This window comes from Xyrauchen texanus, chromosome 21, assembly GCF_025860055.1.
Source record: "Xyrauchen texanus isolate HMW12.3.18 chromosome 21, RBS_HiC_50CHRs, whole genome shotgun sequence".
In the NCBI taxonomy this organism is placed as follows: Eukaryota; Metazoa; Chordata; class Actinopteri; order Cypriniformes; family Catostomidae; genus Xyrauchen; species Xyrauchen texanus.
The window spans coordinates 20,061,545-20,082,775 of NC_068296.1; the positions used below are offsets into that span (position 1 = coordinate 20,061,545).

Consider the following 21,231-nt stretch of genomic DNA (forward strand, 5'->3'; position numbering starts at 1 on the left):
GCCCTCCTAGAGTAAGATGGTGCCTCCCTAGGGAGTTGGTGCCCTACGCAGTCTGTGTAGTATGCATGTATGGAGCGGTGGTACGGATAATAGAATATTGCACCATTTCAAAGAAAAATAAATAACAATTTGCAAAACTGCAGCATCCCACAAATTGAAATAAATGGAAAAAAGAAGGATGTTATTACACATGCATTTAAAGTACAACTTTTTAATGTATATAAACAAAGTGCATATAACTTTAACAATTCAAAACAAATACAATCTGAACAACATAATAAGTTAGCTCTGCTTTCCCTCACGCTTCTTTGGTTCATTGGTTGACACTGTATGTCTGATTGACAGGAACATCACGTGAGGCTGTTAGTCTGAGCAGACAGTCAGAATGAATGTGTGCGCGCTTGAGCATTTAGGCCTATATTATTTTATTTCTTTTTTGTTCTTTGAATTTATTAATTCTATTAATTTAAACCTTTTGATTATTCATATATTTTTTTATATTTTTATAAATAGATTTGGCTTTTCTGATATGCGAGTCGGCTCCCAACGTTCACCTACAAGAGACGGCTCTTAGAGCCTACTCGTTCGCAAACGACCCATCACTACAGAGAAGATAACACAAGATGAGAACACATTCTTGCATACAAACACAGCTCGATGGAGTGCAAAACCGAAGGCAGTGATCTCAAGACGTGTTTGAAACTTCGTTTAACTTGACACAGCGACCTAAACATTTTATGTTTATGACTTGATGCAACCAAGAATCTCAAAATCCCTGACTGACTAACAAATTCAATTGCAGTATGGACTGCTGTGATAGACTAATGATAGACTTATGTTCAATATTATGGAAACAAACAATATATTGCATTCTACAGCCACTTTTTGTACTGTCATTTTTAATGCCTCACTTGTACCAAAATTATGTAATGCACTTTAATTGTCTGTATTATTATTTTTTTAGAATATATATTTATATATGTATAATATATATGTATATTATTTATCATTATTTAAATATAACTATTATAATTATTTAATCATTATATATTGTTTTATTGATATTTGAGCAGCTCTCAGCAAATATTTATGTTTGCGATTAATTAAAATAATGAATCAGCATACTATGTAATTAATTTGATAAAAGTGATTGACAGCCCCAAAATATATATGTATGTATGTATAGTATATATATATATATATATATATATATATATATATATATATATATATATATATATATATATATATACAGTGAAAATGGGCCATAATCCATTTAAGCAATGAAGGTGTTTTTAAAGATTTTCTGTTTCAGAGGCATGGCCAAAATTAAAGGCTTATAACTCGTAAATGTAAAAAAAAAAAAAGGTTAAAATGTCTGGAATAATTTTAAAGAAAACTTTTCAAAATGTTTAATGATATAGATTATGATAATTATGTTTGTTTTGTTCCCAATCATGTAACCTGTACCAGAGTACAATTTTGTGTTATAGTAAAGTTATAGCAATACAAAAATTATTTATCTTTGTGTCCAAAAACGTCTCCAAGTGTCCAAAACCTCTCCAAAAAAAATTATATAGTAAAATAATAATTTTACATAAGAACTAAATTACACATGCAAATACAACAATGACTAAAGGTATAGAGATTGCTAATGTGACGTCATCGTGACATATTACCAGTGGTGAACGCAAAGCATTTTGGGAATCCGCGGCACAAACAGAAGGAGCCAGACTTGATTGCATGGAGGGAAGAACGCAGTGTTCAAGGTGCCGTCTACCTGCTGTGTTATAAACTGCAATAGTCGTTCTCACGATAGAAGTGGCATAAAGCTTAAGAACGGAAAATCCTTTTATCGTTTTCCAGCGTGGAAAAATAATAGTACAAGCCATGTTTCAGAGGTGACAAAAAGGCAACGAATGGCATGGATAACAGCAGTAAGGAGGCCCAAGATTACCTTCGATAACACTCCACCACACATGATGGTGTGTTCAAAGCATTTTCACAAAGGTAAGTTACAATTACTCTCTGTCAATGTTATTTTGTGAGCAAATAACCAGCGTGTTTTGTTTGATTTAACCAGACCATTAGATTTGACGTTAAGCCAATGTTAACTGTTAACTAGCATGAAATGGCTAGAAAATTAGCTTAAGTTACCAATGTACTAAAGGGTAACGTTAATCAGTTTTAAATGTTGTACATCTAGGCTACATAGCAATTTATTTGGTGACTGTGTTTGCAGGCAAACCTGCCTATGAAGTGTTGGAGTGTGATCCTGACTGGGCCACTTCTCTGTACCTCGGCCATACTGAGGTCAAAGCTACGAACACATACCGGTTCAAGCGGTTTAGGAGAAGAGCGACAAGGTCACAACAACAGCAACCACCATCGCTAGGCACTGACAACACTGGTCCTGAGGCTGAGTTGGAAGCTCACATGAATCAACCCCCATCGACCAGGCACTGACCACACTGGTCCTGAGGCTGAGTTGGATAATGCAGCACCTTTATACCCAGGTAAATAGTAAAAGAATACAATATATGTTGCCACCTGTGTATATCTAATCTGGATTACTTTGGAATAAAGGTTGTGATATGACACAATTTATTTGTATTGTTACTGTCAGACAACACTACACCTGCAACTGAGGTGGAAGGTTCCATGAATCCACCCCCATCGCCGGGCACTGTCCACACCGGTCATGAGACTGAGTTGAATGAAGCAGCACATTTGTTCCTAGGTAAATATTGGTAACAGACGCAAGTAGACCAGAGACCAGCGTGCCAGTGATAAGCAGAACACCGAGAACTGCGGCTTTCTTCAGAAGCTCTCGCCTGGAGACCTAGTGTTAGCGGACCGTGGATTTGATATTAAAGAAAGTGTTGCCCTTGTGGGTGCTACACTTTCAGTGTAGCACTAAAGGGTGCTACAAAAGATGTGGAACAGACCAGGAAAAGATGTGGAACAGACCAGGAAGTTAGCTCATGTCAGGATCCACGTGGAGCGAGTGATAGGGTGTATGCGCCCACTTTTTCTGCCCCACTTTTACAATCTCCAGGTCCTGGACCCATCCATCTGTAAAAAAGACCTGGGCCTGCTGCAGCGACTTGAAGTTACTGAAAACTTTGTGTGTGTATGGACTAACATTTAATATCATATAATTGTATATATATATGGGTGCTGAAAGTCAGGCAACAGGTTGACATCCCCTGACCAGTCACTATGCTCGTAAGGATGTACAGTCCTTTGATTCCCTTTATTTTCTCGTCATACCTCGTCTTTGCATTAGGATTTAGTTTTAGGCGGTATGGTCCGACAATGTTTTCTTTAGACCGCTGCATTTTGTAGGTTTATATTCTGTTTTTCACACTTTTTATTATTTTCATGCCAGAACACTAGCCTGCTATGCGATGCCAGCCCATATAAACTGGCCAAACATACCCATAATTCTTTGCGTTCTGATGACGTTGCCGCCCAGTTGGTCACATGTCTTAGCAATCTCTATTGTCTCCAAAGCATGCAGGAATGAGTAACATGATCTCTTTCACTTCCATTCAGTGTCATTTGAGCCATTATTGAGTCTGTGTCATGTACTTGGTGCCATCTCTTGGTGGCCACATATATATTAAACGATCCTCTCTGCCAATTTTTGCTTGACTTCCATCTCTGGTTGCAGCGACCTGAATCCTACAATTGGTTTAGAGTTCCATGACACTGGACAACGTACTACATTATTTCAGATGATTCAGACATCTAATCCAGGAAAGGTGTTTTTTGCCAGGAGCACATTGCAGTGTGTGCTCATTGTGCTTCATGTGGATTATCTAATGATCTATGCATCTGATTATGTTGTGTGTTTGTGTTGAATTTATGCTTTGTTTATTTTTCGTGAAGTTTTAAGCGAAAATGCGGCTTATAAAGAACACATGTTTACTTGTAACATGTATGTCAAAGACATAAATACTCGATGTGTTTTTGTCTGTGAGAAAAACAAATAGGCCGGTTGTATTTTTGAGAGCTTTCCAATGACATACTGTATGGCACATGGCTATCTGATCAGTTTGATGTTTTTACCAATTACAATAATAAGTACAGTGCAAAACTATTACTAAATTATCAAAACAGAACTTCTGATTTGTCTGCAAATTTCAAAGTACTTGTTCAGTTTTGGTCATAATGCCTACATGCACTGTAAAGGACAGCTTCTAAGCTTTAAAATGATATCTATTTTGTGTTGGCCAAGACTGTAGTTATTAATGTTTTGATTTTTTAATTTTCTTAAAATTTCCTTTAATTTGTAATTCTCATTATTTTTGATGATGATTCTCATTCCTCTAACATACTGTCTTTTTTACATTTAAATAAGCATAAATGCAAGGGCATTAAAGTAAAACTACCATGATTTACCTAAAAATACTAAATAAATACTACAATTTAAATGACATATCATAAAAAAATCTTAATGTTAAAAAAATTGGCTTCATTTTCTTTAACCAAAATATAATTTCTTTCTTTTGGGGAGAAATACTGTATGACCTGGGAAGGATCTTGACAGATTTTGTGAGTTCCATTCATCTATGTCCGCGTTCTACAAATAAAAAAGTTATGGCAAACAAGAATGCATTAGATGAACCTAAGTGTTCTGCAAACCTGAGTGCACATGCATGCTTGTGTGCGCCTGCACACATCTATGTTACTTACACCAGTGAGCTGAGAGCAGCCTGGCCTAGTTGATGCTGTTGCCATGCCGACACTGAGCCTATGGAGAGGCCTGGGGAGCAAAAGCCTTGCAGAGAAGCGAGCTCAGCACTGCTCAGGGAGTATTCTGGAGCAACAAAAAAACAAAAAAACAACAGAGTTTATGAGTCACACAAACACCTCTGCACAGCAGTCAAGTGTTTCAAATACATTTGTTATGAGCCTAAGTTTCTGATAAACTCAGTGGCAGCCTGTGTGTTTTAAGTCCAGGCCTTCAGTGTGATTCATGCCATTAAGAAAACATTGTTTCACAATGATTAAGACACCTTATGGACATCATACATTATGTTGCAGCCAACTAATAATACCAATTAACATTTTAAAAACTACACAAATGAAAGCCAAAACTTGAAAGGACACTGAATGCTCAAGGTAGCATAATTTTAACTGCAGCATGATTGTTATGTGAAATAAATTATTAAATATAGAGTTAGATAGAGTTAGACTTGGAAAAAGCTATCTGATAATATTTGCGATTTAAATGTTGCTTGCAATACATTTCACTGAATGCTCAAGACATCCTAAATTACACTTTGAAAACTCTTGATGTTGCTATAATGCAAAACGCACATACCAATTTAATTGAAGTCAAAATCAGCCCTCCTTTCCTGTTTAATAAATTAAGTGATCACACGGTCATGCAGAACATCTCGGGTTTAGAAATCAATAAGGATCTCATTCTCAATGGTGATAACGGCAGTGAGTGATGACAGCCGTCTCTGTCTTGATCTTGCCTCTCACGCTCTTTGCTTTCAAAATACGTACATTACTTAATGTGTGATTGTGTCGCTCAAGGCCAGCTTGAAGGCCTTGACTGGGACTTATCTAAAAGTCTACTCCCACCATGATCAAATAAATCAATCTGATTGGCTGATGAATCTGACAATCTGACATCAGATGCCCATTGTAGAGCGGAGGAGGGTGGGGACCAGGCATGCGCCGTTCCAGCCCCTGCCCTCCTCCGCTCTACACCCATTTATTGAACTGTTGAGGATTCAGTGAAAATGTTAAAGGCTTCACAGGATGGCACTCAGACTCAAGCGCTGCTTCGGCTAACAAGCTTGTCTTCAGGCATGCGATTTGTGAAACAGCTGTCACACTTCGCTTGTAAAATAAATTCTGATTGGATAAAATGTTTGTCTTTTTGCTATCCATTTTTAGATTAATTAGGAGTGGAAAGTGATTGAAAATACATGTGCAAACAGGTGAATGAGAGGATGAAAGGATGAAAAATATGATATGACTAATTAAAACTAAACGAAATCTAAGAATGGCATGATAATGAAATGAATGACTTTATGAGTGTCTGTTTTTAGACCTACCAGAATTGTAGGCAGTGGGCATGCCTGAGTAGACCAGGCCTTGTGATGGCAGACTGGGGGTGGTGACAGAGACCACCGGTGTGGCCAAAGGCTGGGTGGACTGAGAGCTGCTTATCCTCTGGGGGTTCTGTACACAGGATCAATTACACAAAGTTAATAAAAGAGCCACAAACACACATATACACACTAAATGTGAAATATTTTCATTAGAATAGTCTAAATTGGTATAAATTGTGCAGTAATACCATTTGAGTACCAATAAGGGGCGCTGCAGATTCATTCTAGAATTAATCTCATTGCTTTGCAGGTTGCCATCAGTTTAACAGCTTGAATTAAAACGTCTTTGAAAGTTAAAACTGGCACACTTCAGAATGCCTCCTAAATAAGTACCATATCTACATGAAAAACTACATCATAAAATGTCATGTACTCATTTAGGTAAATCACTGCTGCAACCAGCATTCAGTGCAAATACAGTCACCTCAAGCCAAACACATATGCACACTCTCAGAGAAAGCAAAATGTTTTTTTCACAATCTTCGATTCAAAGCAATTTTGTTCAAGAAGGTCATTATTTAAAATCTCTCAAAATATCCAAAATATCAAGTTGGGTGTAACCCAGTGTATACTAAAGAGCATAAATCACACTCATTATTAAAAAAACATATCCACAAAGAAAGATTCTGAGAGATGTTTTGCTTTATGTGAAGTAGCCTACTTAAAAATAAATAAACACATTTAAACAAATAATAAAACAAATAAAACCAATTTAAATAAATAAACTAATATTTACATTGAAGATCAGTAGGTCATTCTTAAGTAGTATTTTATCTCTTTAGAATCTTTTTACTAGTGAAAAATGTCTAACATTCTCTCTCACTGTAGTTGGCCGTTCTCCTCATCTAATGATATCATTCTGGACTCAACTGTAGGTCAATGACATCATCATTAGTAAAGTAATCACTCTCCAGGCCAAAAACAAAAAACAAGAATTAAGAGAGGATAAGGACTTGGAAGATACTCAAATATGCTGACAATATATATATATATATATATATATATATATATATATATATATATATATATATATATACACACACACGTAGAAACATGCAGTATGAGTCACACACAATGCAGACCAGACTTCCACACAACACTTATGAGTTCATCTAGTTCATCTTGGGTTTAGTTGATTTTCAGCTCAAGAGGTGGTTTGCTTAAGAATGATATCTTTAAGCTTAGTGCACCTCTGCTAGTTAAAGCAGTGTGATTTTAAACCCAAACCCAAAAGCTTATCAGCTATTGCCTTTCCAAAGCATTTAGTAAAATTCACCAACTCCATCTCTTCCTCCTCTGACTGCTTCCAACAGAAACAAAAACCCATGATGTTGTCATCTCAGTACAGCGCCAGGTGGCTAAACTAAACTAAAGTTCAGTGCGGTCAACCCACTGTTCTCACCAGGACGTGCCTTTAAAGTAACTTATTCAAATTAAGAGACTGAAGCGTGAACCAAACGCTGCTTCAGGTTACTTGGAACAAAACTGAAAATTCAAATTCAGAGTCAAATTCAAATGAAAAGTCAAATTCACAGCCACTAAATGCGCTCACCGTTTTCATTCCTCATGGCCATTTGCTTTGTCTGACATGCAGCAATTAGGTAAATGTAAAACTACTTCCAGTGCGAAATGTTAAACATTCATTTTTATTTCATTGGCACAGTCCTCCTGCTTTAATTGATTATTTACAAAAGGGGGACAATAAACACTAGGCTAAATGAGAGGTTGTACATTTAACGAGGAACTATGGGATTAGATTTGTGTTTAACATTACTTTTTTTACGTTTCTTTTCAAATATCAAACAGAAATATAAATAGACGGACATAAACAATATATTTCTAGGTCATTGAGCTGTCAATGAGAACTTTCCCTTTATGTGCTGCCCACATAAAAGGTTTGTATCAGAGCTGCAAACAAATTAAATCTCTGGCAGTAAAATATTTTATTTTTTTTAATTAAAAATTTAAAAAAACTTTAACAACAAATGTAGTTTATTTCAAGAAGTATTTTGTATTCCCTCTAAATTTATATATTTATTCCATATCTAAAAGTAATGTGCAATACTTTTGGCACAAATCTACTCCCATAGAGAACCAGCTGTTCTCAGCGTTCTTTTAATTTCAAATGTCAGAAAAACCTGATCAATTAGATTTGATGGGTCTTAATAGTCTCTTATCGTTAGCATATATTTCTGTTCAGATCTGGCTGGCTGACTGTGCAGAGTTGTACAGTACTGAAGACAGTGAGTTCCCTTCTCTGTGGTGCTGGGACAGTACTGTCTTAATACCAGCACTCAATCAATAACAGTGGGGAGACACGACAAGGGCGACAAGATATTATCTGGCTCACACACTGGGCTTCTGATTAAGCCTTCATCCCCACTCTGTCACAGCGCAATGTGATTAATTTAATACCATTATATTATAATGACAGCCTGTCTGCAGGCACACTCACAGGCCCTGCCTCAGTCTGTCTGTCTCTGAGGCAGTTCATTGACACACACGCACGCACGCACGCACGCGCGCGCGAGCGAGCGAGCGAAAGGACACTCGCAAATATACACAAATGAACAATCCTCTGGGCTTATTCGTGATTACTTGAGATGCCAATATCTTAGTATGTGGAATTTGTTTTGATTTATGATGGTAAGAAAGGGCACTTTTAGGTGCTGGCATATATATATATATATATATATATATATATATACTGTATGCTGAGCAAAAATTGTGTAACCCCAACATTATTTACCAAACAAGATTCTGTACATTGTACAAGATCCCTAGTGTGGAAGAAACTGAGCTGATTCTACAGTAAAAATGAAGAAATTATTGAAACTTTTTAAATATAATAATAATAATATTCTTTTTTTGCTTCCCATTTTATATTTAAGTGATTTATGAGGCTGACAGCTGGGTGTAGCCAGAGGTGCTGAATGTGGCCAGAGCTCTGCACCTTAATTATAATCATTTGAGTGGCCCTCTAATTTCTATATGAATAATAGAGGGATTGATGGTACCTAGATCTCAGAGATATTTTGCTCCACTACTTCGTTGTGTAACTGATACTGTTTGTAGCTTAATTTCACTGTCATTGAGCAAACGCTCAATAGAAAAGTACTGTTTCTTCAGTACCAATTTGATACTATTGGTCTTATTGGCCAAAATGCCCATCTTTGCAAGGTATTAATATGTCTCAAGTTAATGCAAACAGAAACAGATTTGTAACAAAATACTGTATCTGTGTATTATTATGTCTCTGATGAAATTCTGTAGTGTGTACATGACCTTTGTTAAAATTCATTTAATATTTCACTTAAAATAAATGAGGAGTACGTTGAATACCATATTAGTTGCTATTGAACATATTAAGCATTCAGTTTCACTGGTTTGGTATCAACTACGTTTTTCTTTTTCTTTTTTTGGTATCATGGTAACCCTACTCTCTAGAGAATAATACACATTGGGATATTACACTGTGATCATCTACTGTCAAAAAAAATATTTCACTTGAGGCCTTGTGAGTACTGATCCACATATTTTTCAAAGGACAGCAATGTTGTTTTTGGGGGGAATTGAATAATATGATTTGGAGATGTAGTTTGGTGTAGTTTTTCAAACTCACCAGAGGTGGCATCATGCCCTTGCTGGATGGGGGAATGACAACTCTCAAGTCTGGCTTGCGGCTGCCGATGCCCATGTTGCCCCCCGGTGGTGGTGGTGACTTGGCAGGCATAACTTTACCCAGCCCATTCCCGCTGGGTGTACCCAGAAGCCCCGGTGAGCCCCTCGGGTTAATGAAGCCATTTCCTGCTGAGACAAACATACAGGCATAAAGCATCATGGGATTGCGCTCTAATCGACCAATCCTCAACAGCCTTCAGTCGAATCGACACCATGCCATTTCCCAGCAGCAATCGTAGCATCTCATAGCACGCAACGTTAAGTGTTCCCAACCCTCTGGGAAAGTTCTAATAAGACTCTGGTAATTATCTCGCACATTTACGAAAATAAAACATAAATTTTACAATTGATGAGCCTTTGGTTGTGTTGGTGTACAGTGGCATCAAAACTGTATTTCTGCATCCCAGGATGAGAAAAGCAATTCAGTTTAACAAATGTAGTGTGACTTGAGCTCTTTAAGAAGGGAATGGCTAAAGTCATTACAACTGAGTGCCGCCATTTACCATTATCAAAGACAATTAAAGTACCATTTTGGAGAAGAAATCTAAAAACTTTGGTGGGGTGTCAACTGTATGTTTACATCTGGTTTACATTTTTACTTGCTCTTGCTGAATCTAGAATAAACAGGATACAGTACATTAAAAAACAGCATGCTAAATGTTAGCAAATGATGCAATGACCCAAAAAAGTTCAGTGAGAGGACACAATGTATTGTAAATCACTACGTCAGTCTGCAGAACATCAACAACAAAAACTGAAAACCTTGTACGAGAATGATGTCATTATGTGAGAAAGAACAGACTTATCTATCAGGACTGCACCTGACTGACCTCACACCTGTGTACTGTATATATTGTGTGTCTCGGGATTCATGTGAACATCAGCGGATTACAAAAATGTCTTTTACCATCTGCTGGTGCACATTGTTAGTAAGTTCCTTCACACATCAATCTGAAATATTCACAAACAATCATGGGTCATTTACTCACACAATGTGTAACCTCCATAGACAAACACAGGAATTACAATTGGCCAGAATTCAAACACGAAAGTACAATCGCTCCTAAGGTCTTCAATGTTTTCTCTCATCAGTATGAAAAATGCTGAGTAACTAAACAAGTAGCCTTCAAGCAAACAAGTGGTCTGCTTTTGAGAAAAGGTCTGTTTCACTTCCATTTGCTTGTAACTGTGCATACAGGAAAGTGCAATGTCATTTCTGTGTGTTTTTCTACATAATAGCAGCTTGATTAAATGTCAAAATCAGTTCCCTAGTTCAGTAGTCAGGGCACTGATCAGGGAGTCAGCCATTTTTGGGCTGTCTCATTCGCAAAATTGCTCCAGTGCACTGAAACATTCGCACCCTAATAATTCCCACAATGCACCGTAAAAACCAGGGAGCATCGTTGCTCACTATGTTCCCTTACCGGAAATGTCATCATGTCCTCTGATGTCTCTCAAGTCACAAGTGCACAAGTGTAGAACTATGAAGTCCAAGCCTTATTTTCTCTTTAAAAAAGATGTTGTTTGTAATGTCTTTCATTCATAATTACCATGAAAGTTAAACAATCTTTTAAATATTTGAGTTGTTAAAAGTTTTAAAATGCATCCCAATATATTTTTATTTCTTTATATATGACATTTATCTGTTATAATAACACTGTATGTTTGAATATCTTCAACGAAAATGAACGATAGTGTCCATTTCCAAGATGGCGCCAGTATGATTGCCGACAAGCTGTTGGGTCTTAGCAGTTGTTTACATATGTTGGATTTGTCTGTGTATGTCCTTGTGTATGTTTGCTATGCCTTTATGTGCCCTGGGCACTCTATCGACATTTGGTAGCACTATGCCAACACTTATTAGTACTCAAACTTCCATGTTGACACTGGGCCACCGGGACACTAGAGGCTGGAATTTCATCCATCCTGGATTTCTACTGTCTATACCAGTAGAGCTCCTTTGACTGAACTGTTGAAAAAATGCCCCGAAAATGCAGAAAGCGAGGAGGTGTTTTAATAAGGACAAAGAAAGACTGGGCAACTCGATCGGCTACTTCTCAGTGTGGCTGCAGTATGGTTGAGGCTTCAAGTTTCCCTTCATTGCGAATATTATATAACGATTCCATGGAGATAAGATGCTCATGGCTACTCCCTGTTGCTCCGGATCCAGAGTGTTTGGAGGAGATCACGTTCCCGGACTAGAGGATCAAATCCTTGCAACCTTAGACCACTGGAATGGGCTAAATCATCGGATTAAACTCAAACCGAAAACTTAATCTATGTTAAGATGGCTCTAGTCAACACAAGGTCCTTGGCGAATAAAACTTTAATCTTAAATGACTATTTTACATCTCATAAATTTGACTTTTTGTTTGTGACCGAGATTGGCTTGATGCTGTGGACTGGAGTCATTTTTCAGAAATTTCTCCCAGTAATTGCTAATTTTTTAGTTCCCCTAGACTCTCTGGACAGGGTGGAGGTGTTGCAACATTTATAAGAATTGTTTTAAAGGGGTCATGACATGGTTTTTTTTATTGTATTATTATGTTCCCTTAGGTGCAATTATAGTATTAATATATTTTTTTTTAAGAAAAACTTTTAAAATCTAGTGATTTATGACCTTTTCCCACCCTGTTTCTCATCCTCTGATTCAAACAGTCTGTTTTGGGGGCGTTTTCCATTTAAGACTTCAGTGTTAACGCCCACTGTTATGATTGGCTAACGTCAGTGCCTATGTATCAATTATTGACGCCCCAGCCAGAACAATATGCAAGTAAACTAAGTAAAAACACTGTGATTATTCATAATGAATGAAATTGCGCTTTAAAAAGTAGTTTAAAGTTTAAAATAGATTACTTACAGTTTGCGTCGTCGTTGTTCCCAGAATAGTCGGCACGGACTTATCTTTGTGCAACAGTTTTCTGGCAAAGCCAGCATCATATTGAGATTTGTTCTCAAAACAGTCATCCTTAAAATGTACAGAACAAACGCTTAAGTTAACACTGCCGTGACTGGGACGTCCGCAAAAAATAAACTGCATCCATTTTTCCCTGACGTCTGGATCTTTCGGCAGCTTATTCAGAGGTTTTGTTTGACCACAGCCAGGAACAGCACATCTGTGTGGCATCGTAATTTTCCTGTGCACAAGTAGTCTCTGTCAGAGCTCGCTGTCCATCGACTGAACACTTGTGAGGCGACGGCGATACTGAAATGAGCGTAGTTGTCTTGCGCTTAAAGCGTAGTTATCTTGTGCTGGAGGCGGTCATATGCAAACGCTGTTACGTCACTTCTAACCGACACGTCACTTCTAACCATGAATCCAGAACGAGCTGTATTTTGAGCTTGATTAAATAAATGATTCGTTTAGAATGGGGAGGACGTCTTAAAATATTAAACTTGCAGGACGTTTTAATGATACAAAGACCTCTTATATACCAAAAGATCAAGGCAAATTTGGTTTCTCATGTCATGACCCCTTTAAATGTCACCAATTGTCAACAGAAACTTATACAAGCTTTGAGTTGCAATTAAGTAAAATGGAACTAACTTCTCCAATGCTCTATGCACATATTTATAGGCCCCCAAAATACAACAAAGATTTTAATCAAGAATTTTCAGATTTTGTATCTCTTACTATGGACAATTTTCTTATTCTAGGGGATTTTAATATCCATGTGTGCTGTCCCTCAAAACTATTGGTTAGAGATTTTTTAGAGCTTATGGATTCTTTTAATTTGACTCTTACTTTTGGCCATACTCTTGATCTAGTCTTAACCTTGGTCTTTCCTTTTACAAATGTTGTTATGGATAATATTTGCTTATCAGATCAGCCGCCTCCTGATTTAAATATAGAAGAGCATATTAATCAATTTAACTCTATTTGTACAAACATCCTTGATCTTATTTCTCCTTTTAAGCATAGAAAACAAAATAATCATTCTCAGCCATGGAAGACTAATGAAGTTGTGCCCTTAGACAAGTCCAGCGTAAAGTGGAACAAAAATAGAAAAAGGATAAATTGCAAGTTTTTTTTTTTTTAATATTAAAGGAATCTTTGTCTAATTTTCAGCATACATTTTTGGATATAATTAGCAAGAATTTCCGTAAGCCTAATATTCTGTTTAATACAATGTTATCTCCTTTAGTCACAAATTGCCTTGAGGATAATTCATAACTTTTGAAGATTTTTTGCCAATTTTCTTGAACAAAATTAAGAACCTTTGTATGAATCTCTAAAGATACCTCAAAGTCTCAGTAATTTTCAAATTTTGAACCTGTTTCACTTGCACAGTTGGTAAATATATTTACTCATACGAGGCTTGTCAATTATCCCTTTGATTCTATTCCTCCTCGGCTGCTGTTAAACCTTGTTCCAACTAGTTTTAAACATGCAGTAGTGTGGCATCTCATCACAAAAACTAATTATGATCCTTCCGTTTAAAAAAATTATAAGCCTATTTCAAAATGAATGTTTTCATCGAAAAGTTTTTAACTGAGAATTATATTATAGACACATTTCAATCTGGGTTTAGGACCTATGACAGCAGAGAGGCTGCTCTGATCAAGGCATTTATTGACATAATGATATCGGTCAACTCTGGTAATACTGTGGGTCTTATGCTGCTCGATCTAACAGATGCTTTTGATACTATTGATCATGAGATCCTATTACGGTGTCTGAAAGAGGAAGTGGGTATCAAGGGTACAGCCTTGAAGTGGTATACATCATATTTAAGCAATAGATCCTTCTCAGTCTGTATTGGAAACCTGTTTTCCTCATCAGCATCAATATGTTGTGGTGTTCTACAAGGACCTATTCTCGGTCCAATTCTATTTTCTTTATAGATGTGCCCGTTAGGTAAAAATTGTATCATTCGTATGCTGATGACACGGAGTTGTACATTCCTTTCAAAACAGTTAATACTTATACCTTTTTGTTCTCTAACACACTACCTTGATGAGGTTAAGTCTTGGTTGTCAAGTAACTTTCTTCAACTTAACAGTGATAAAACGGAATGTATTATTTTTGGTTCATCTCTGGCAACCAATGTGATTATTAACAGACTAACCTCAATCTCATTAAATGTGCATAACATCTGACCGTGTTAAAAACCTCGGTGTCATCTAATAACAAATAAAATTGTAATTAAAACAAGTTTTTTCCAACTTAGAGCTATCTCTAAATTATAGGTGATGCTATATGGCAAAGATCTGGAAACTGTTATACGTGCATTTATATCTTCACATATTGACTATTGTAACTCATTATACATTAACATTTCTCAGTATCATCTCTCCCATCTTCGCTTATTCAAAATGCAGCGGCCAGGCTTTTGACAGGCACAAGGAAGAGGGAAAATGTAACCCCAGTTCCCCAATCTATCGCTCACGTCGACGTTGTGTCAAAGAAGCAACACTAGGGGTCTCTTGCGAATATACCTCTGATCTATGAAAAATGGCCAATGAGAAGCTGGCAGACAGAAATTGCATGTCCTGCCCCCGGACATGCGGGTATGAAGGCGGGGAAATACGTCTGTTTCATTCAGAAATTTTCTTCTGAGCCGATGGTCGTGTATGCAGTGAGCTGCGAGTCACACACACACCTGTTACTCTTACCTCTGGTGATCTGCTGTTGGATCTACGGCGCACTTCAGCAGCTTTCTCCTTCTCTGCACAGCAGTGTAGTTTGCCCCTAGGCGCTTCGACAGCGCAAACTAAAAGAGTTTATAAAAGAGTGATTTTCTCTAAAAGAGCAATACACAGCTGCGTTGAACGTCCTTTTTAGGACGCATCTTTATTTTTGGCTTTATAAATATGCCTTTCCGCCCCTGTGTAGTTCCTGGATGCGGTAGAGTGCTCTCTGCTTCAGACGACCACAGGCGCTGTCTCGTGTGTCTGGGCTGCGATCACATCGAGGCAGCGTTCGTGGATGGTTCATGTTCTCACTGCGAGAATATGACCATGGCAACGTTGCGGTCGCGGCTTTCCTTGAACCGAAGGTACGCCATTCCAGCCGCCCCCCGCGTCGCTCCTTCTTCCCATTGGATTGAGGACGCAGCTGGCGATGTAGGCAATCTTTCTTCCAGGAGGTCCATGATGAGCTGACGACTGCATGGAGAGCACCCCTTTCCACTCGACACAAAGCCCCTCATCCGCTCTCACTACCCTCGACGGCGGAGCGGCCCACGGGTACACAGTGATTCCCCAGGTGGATAGGGCGGTTGCGATCCATCTATGCCCCGAGAACGGTGCCACCTGGTGGGGTCGCTCTGTGCTCCCCTCCAAGGCCTGTATGACGACGACATCATTTGCCACCAAAGCCTACAGCGCCACCAGACAGGCCGCTTCCACCCTGCATGACATGGCCCTCCTGCAAGTCCACCAGGCCAAGGCACTCAAAGATCTGCTGATCTTCCTGATCCCAACGTGCTGCAGGAACTGTGCTCAGCGACCGACCTTGCCCTCAGGGCCATGAAGGCCACAGCGCAGTCACTCGGGCAGGCGATGGCCACACTTGTGGTTCAGGAATGTCATCTGTGGCAGAACTTGGTCGAGATGTGCGAGACGGACAAGACACGCTTCCTCGACGCCCCTGTCTCCCAGTTCAGCCTCTTCAGCGACAGACTTCGCCCAGCAGTTCTCCACGGTAAAAAATCAGACGGAGGCAATTTCAAACATCCTGCCCTGCCGCAAAACTGCCGCCCAGGGCCAAGCCCCGTCTGCTCGCCGAGGGCGTCCTCCTGTTGCTAATAAATGCGCAGCTCCGCCTCAACCTGGGCCCATCTCTCAGCCCCATGCATGAAGCGCCCCGCAGCAAGTGCACGCTCCCCGTCTCACGGACCCCCTCGAGGACCCGGAAGGCTCCCAGACGCTCCTGAGACGATCGACCCAGAGACCAAGACATTCGCTCCGGAGCGAGAATACTTGTTTGAATTTATTTCATTTGCCGGTACCACATTCTCAATAAAAGAGCTATTTCCTTAGTCTCTGGGTCATCTGGCCCGCAAATGCAGTTCTCACGGCATTCTACCGCAACACCTCAACAGTCCCGGCATCCTAGACGCGGACCCCCCGCCTTCAGCCCCACGACTGTTCCCCGGCACCAGAGCTGTTTCTCAGTACCAGAGCATCGGGACGCACCTTTGCCTCCCGACGCCGTATTACCTGCTCCACCCTGCTCCTCCGCCCCGCCGGGCACGTCAAAAATAATTGTCCCATTAGGACGAACTATGGAACTAAGGAACTATGCTTCTAACCACTGGTGGAGAGCTTTAGTTCCAACAACACAACTTTGCGATGCTGTTTGCAAATGTTCATTGGAACTATGGTTTTGGGAAACACCAAATCGTTGAACTATGTTGGTAACAATGGAACTTGCTACCATATATGTCTAATGATGCTTTTGGGAAACGCGCCCCAGAAAGTCTACATTTTCATCTCTCAAGTCTTAATGTAGTTGTGCATGTAAACTAACTTTCAATCATCTATCTGACTTGGATCCACACAAAAAAAAAAAAAAAAAAAAAAACTTTGTGTACTCTATGACTCTCTCTACAAAAAACACAATTTTATATATTTTTTTAATAGATTAGTTGTGCAGATATTTGGGAACTCCTTTAAGACAGCTTTAAAAAGTGGTTATCTCATGAAGTTAGTTAAGAGTATGCCAAGATCAAAAAGTGGCTAGTTTGAAGAAGCTAAAATATAAGATTTGTTTAAAACATTTTGTATACTGCATAATACCCATACTTCTGATTGAGATTTTGACATCATTCTAATGTGGAAAATAGTAATAATACATAAATTGCAGATGTGTCTTTTGACGGGAACAGAGAATGTTTATTTTATTAACAGGAAATATAACATGTATGTGAGAAGTGGAGTGTGTGCACCTGTAGCAGGAGGGAGGAAAATATGTTCTAATTACTGTAAAAAGGCACAGCAGCAGTACATTACTCTGACAATGATCAAAAGAAGGGAGTATGATATCATTACATTAAAATGCTCCCAATTGCTGAAAAAAGTGCCTGTTCTGAGCCAGAATGTGTAACTGAGGCCCTACTGAGACATAAGCTGCTCTGGTTCTGAGCTTTTAGCAGCCTCCCCCTCACCCTCTCACTCTCGAAAGATCATGTCTGTGTAAGTCCCACATCTTTTCATACCAAGCACAATGACAAAAGCATAAAAATTCCTAAATTATCAGAATACAGAAAAGTGATGCCTTATTACCTCACCGGGGCCACTTACTGTCTTAAAGTCTCTCACTCAGAGTAATGCATGATCCTTTGGGAGCTTGGTTACATAATGACCAGCTTTTACGAAACAAATAATTTGTTTTCTTTTTAGAGGAAGGCTATTTTGACAAAAAAGCACAAGAAAAGTCTTAACGATTAATAAGTCTTTGCTATCTTGGGCAAGCGTAGTGTCTTCGACAGGGCAAAGTATGCATGAATGAGAACAGACTAATGGATTTCAGAATCAAAGCTTCACCTCCCTAATAGATTAAGAGGAAAGAGTCCAAATTCTAATTATAGTCTTAATTGATGAGGCTGAACAGTACCTCTTTAGTGGGTCCAGCCATATTGTTTTGTCTCCATATACCATGCACAGGAACAATTTGAGCTGGGAAGAGAGTTCCAAATGCCGGTGCCAAGAAAGTTCCAATTAATATTTTACTTGGAGAGCCCTTTTGTACAAAAATTTAATATAATTTATAATGCCTCTATGAGAACTAAATAAAAGTAGTATCTTTTAGGCGCACTGGAGGGAAATGCTGTGGACCTGAACATGCGGTGAAGTAACAGGCACATAAACGCTCTTCAGAAAAAACATTCTTCTGACACACAAACAGGTTTGTAATTACTCCTCAACAGCCTGTAATTCTTCAGTATTAATGAAGGAAGCTGTGCAGCTTTCAGGCACATTGCATAATGGAGATACGACTCAGAGCTCTCTCCAACAATCCCCTTGTTTTTAATGCAAAAACTGAGGAAGGTGCTGAACAGCCAAAAGCACATCTGTGCACGCTGCGTCGTACTCAAAACTGAATTTGAAATATTGGCTCATTAGATTGCTAATTGGTGCTCATCAAAACAAGAATGGTGTATTTCTGGAACAATTAAGTTTGCATCACTTCCTCTTCGTGCACAATCAAGCATTGTGAACTTTGGTGTAATCTGCAAAGTTGAGAGCCTGCACTTGTCAACTTGAACAAGGTGTTTTTGACACATCTACTTGTAGTGCCAATGTTATTGTATTTCACTAATTGAAGGTGTGGGATCTGCTCTTCCAATATTTCAGCCACACCTCAGCAATTCCAAGACAAAATCAGTTCTAAGTTTACTAAACTTGACATTGTTTCATTTCTAACTGAATAAAGACAGCAGCTTTAATAGTAACTTTGTTGCTTGAATATATACAGTATATGGGACATATACATATACAATACTAAACAATGATGTCCTAAAATGTTCTCAGGAATCAAGAGGTTGTGTCTTGTTTGGAAGGCTGCATGCTAGGTAGGATGCATCCTTCGAAGACTGCAGTATACAGAGTATCCTCCTTTAAACAAGCCACATTTAAACGAGATGGCCTTCGTAGGACAAACGGAAACGGAATGTAACATGGTTGCTATGACTGCACGCCACTCTTTAACAAGCATGAGCGCTTTGAGTGAGAAGGAAACAAAGTCCCCTTGGAGAGGAATGTATTCATTTTAGGAGAGTTATAATGATGTAAAGCTGTACTTTTAGTCTAATACTTTAACTTGGGAATCAACGTTCTTTGCATTTGAACATCATATTTACAGGCAAACTGGCATCATTTGTTTTAGACATTTCTGTTGAAGCAAAGAACTGTGGGTTGTGAGTGCCCATGAAGGATACACCTCATGTATCCTCTGAATTCCCATGAAAGAAGGTCGCATTCAAAGTGTTCTACTCACTTTTCTGAAACAAGACAGCCTTGATGATGTATGTGGCTGACAAATGTGACTTCCAGAGGATGCATCCTTCCAAAGAGACACAACCAGAGACACAAAGCATCAAGGTTCAACTTATGGAGCTGTGGGCTCTTCAGCCACAAGTGGTTTGTACTATGCTTTTTTCATTCCGTTTTCTCACACACACACACACACACACACACACACACACACACACACACACACACACACACACACACACACAATCACAGAAGTTCGTCCTTCGTTTTCGAAGAAGACCAACTTCGTCACCATCGTAGCTAGTGCTGCTAGTTGCCTCATTCTGACCTAGAATGTACTAAACCAGGGGTGCCCACACTTTTTTGCGTGATGATCTACTTTTAAATGACCAAATCAATAAGATCTACCAACTAAAAAAAAACACAGTTTCATTTAAAAAAGAAAATGCTTGTTGGGACTACTGCATGTATCCCTACATGGAATTCATCTTCTATTTAATAAAAAAATATATAATAATGTTCAATGTTGATATCATTCAGTTTAAAACTAAACCCAAAACACCTACAGCACAATAGATTACAATAGCCAGGGCATTTACCTTATTCTGATGACTTGCACTGAATGGAATCACAGTTTTGCATAATCCGGGCAGTAGCTGCTGGCAGCAGGTCTCAAATACTGCTAGCATCGCAATTTCGCACTCTGTTCTCAGAAGCCCTTGGAAGGCGCATATGCGCAAACCTAGTTGTCATGGCAACTGAATAAACAAAAATCTCGCCTAGTCAATATTTACTCGTCAAGTGCAAGTCAGACAGAAACTAAAAGAAGGAAAGACATTATATTTATTTGTATTAAAACTGAACGAAAGTACATTTAAATTTTGTGCGATCTACCAGCATTGCCTTTGCGATCGACTGGTAGATTGCGACTGACGTATTGGGCACCCCTGTACTAAACGTTTGACCTTTCAGATATCAGAAAGGCAATCATCCAACTGTATATCAAATATACAACTAATATTGGGGCAGTACATGAGCTCTTGTAGGACATTAAATCAATACACTGTATATTTGTGCTAAAAACTAAGTCAAAAGGAGAGAATGTAGGGCTCAATTTATGCCAAGAAAATGGTAAATTCACAGTTAGACTAAACTTGTGTCTAAGTGCAGCTGTAAGCGTCTGGATTGCTCAAGTGTTATAATTAGTATAATGACTGCTAAAGGCTGGGTTTGGTTTAAAAATTACACCATGTGGGAAGAGAATTTTTCTTGTGTCAATAGAAAACTGTGCCATGATTTGTTAGTCAACAATAGGATCTGACTGAATTGACAGAAACTAGGCCTGCTGGTCCCCACACAAGTCAACAAAATAAAATCTGAAACGAAGATGATCCGAAACAAAACATTCTTTTGAAACCATGCTGTTCTACCATATCAGGAGAACTCTGAGAGGAAACTAAGCCATTTTGTTCCA

The 21,231-nt window shown here is 38.7% G+C and overlaps 1 protein-coding gene across 9 annotated transcripts in view; it reads right to left on the bottom strand.

The window, feature by feature from the left end:
* The window catches only part of LOC127661401 (myocyte-specific enhancer factor 2A-like), a 145,710-nt gene that overhangs the window by 4,637 nt on the left and 119,842 nt on the right, over positions 1 to 21,231 (bottom strand). For 6 of the 9 annotated variants that reach the window (XM_052152071.1, XM_052152072.1, XM_052152070.1 and 3 more), the window contains 3 exons: positions 9,760 to 9,947; positions 6,081 to 6,207; positions 4,702 to 4,825 (listed from right to left, as the gene is read on the bottom strand). In XM_052152071.1, the coding sequence (XP_052008031.1) occupies positions 4,702 to 4,825; positions 6,081 to 6,207; positions 9,760 to 9,947 (439 nt within the window). The remainder of the gene's footprint in view (positions 1 to 4,701; positions 4,826 to 6,080; positions 6,208 to 9,759; positions 9,948 to 21,231) is intronic. The other 3 variants (XM_052152073.1, XM_052152079.1, XM_052152077.1) reach the window with 1 other exon arrangement.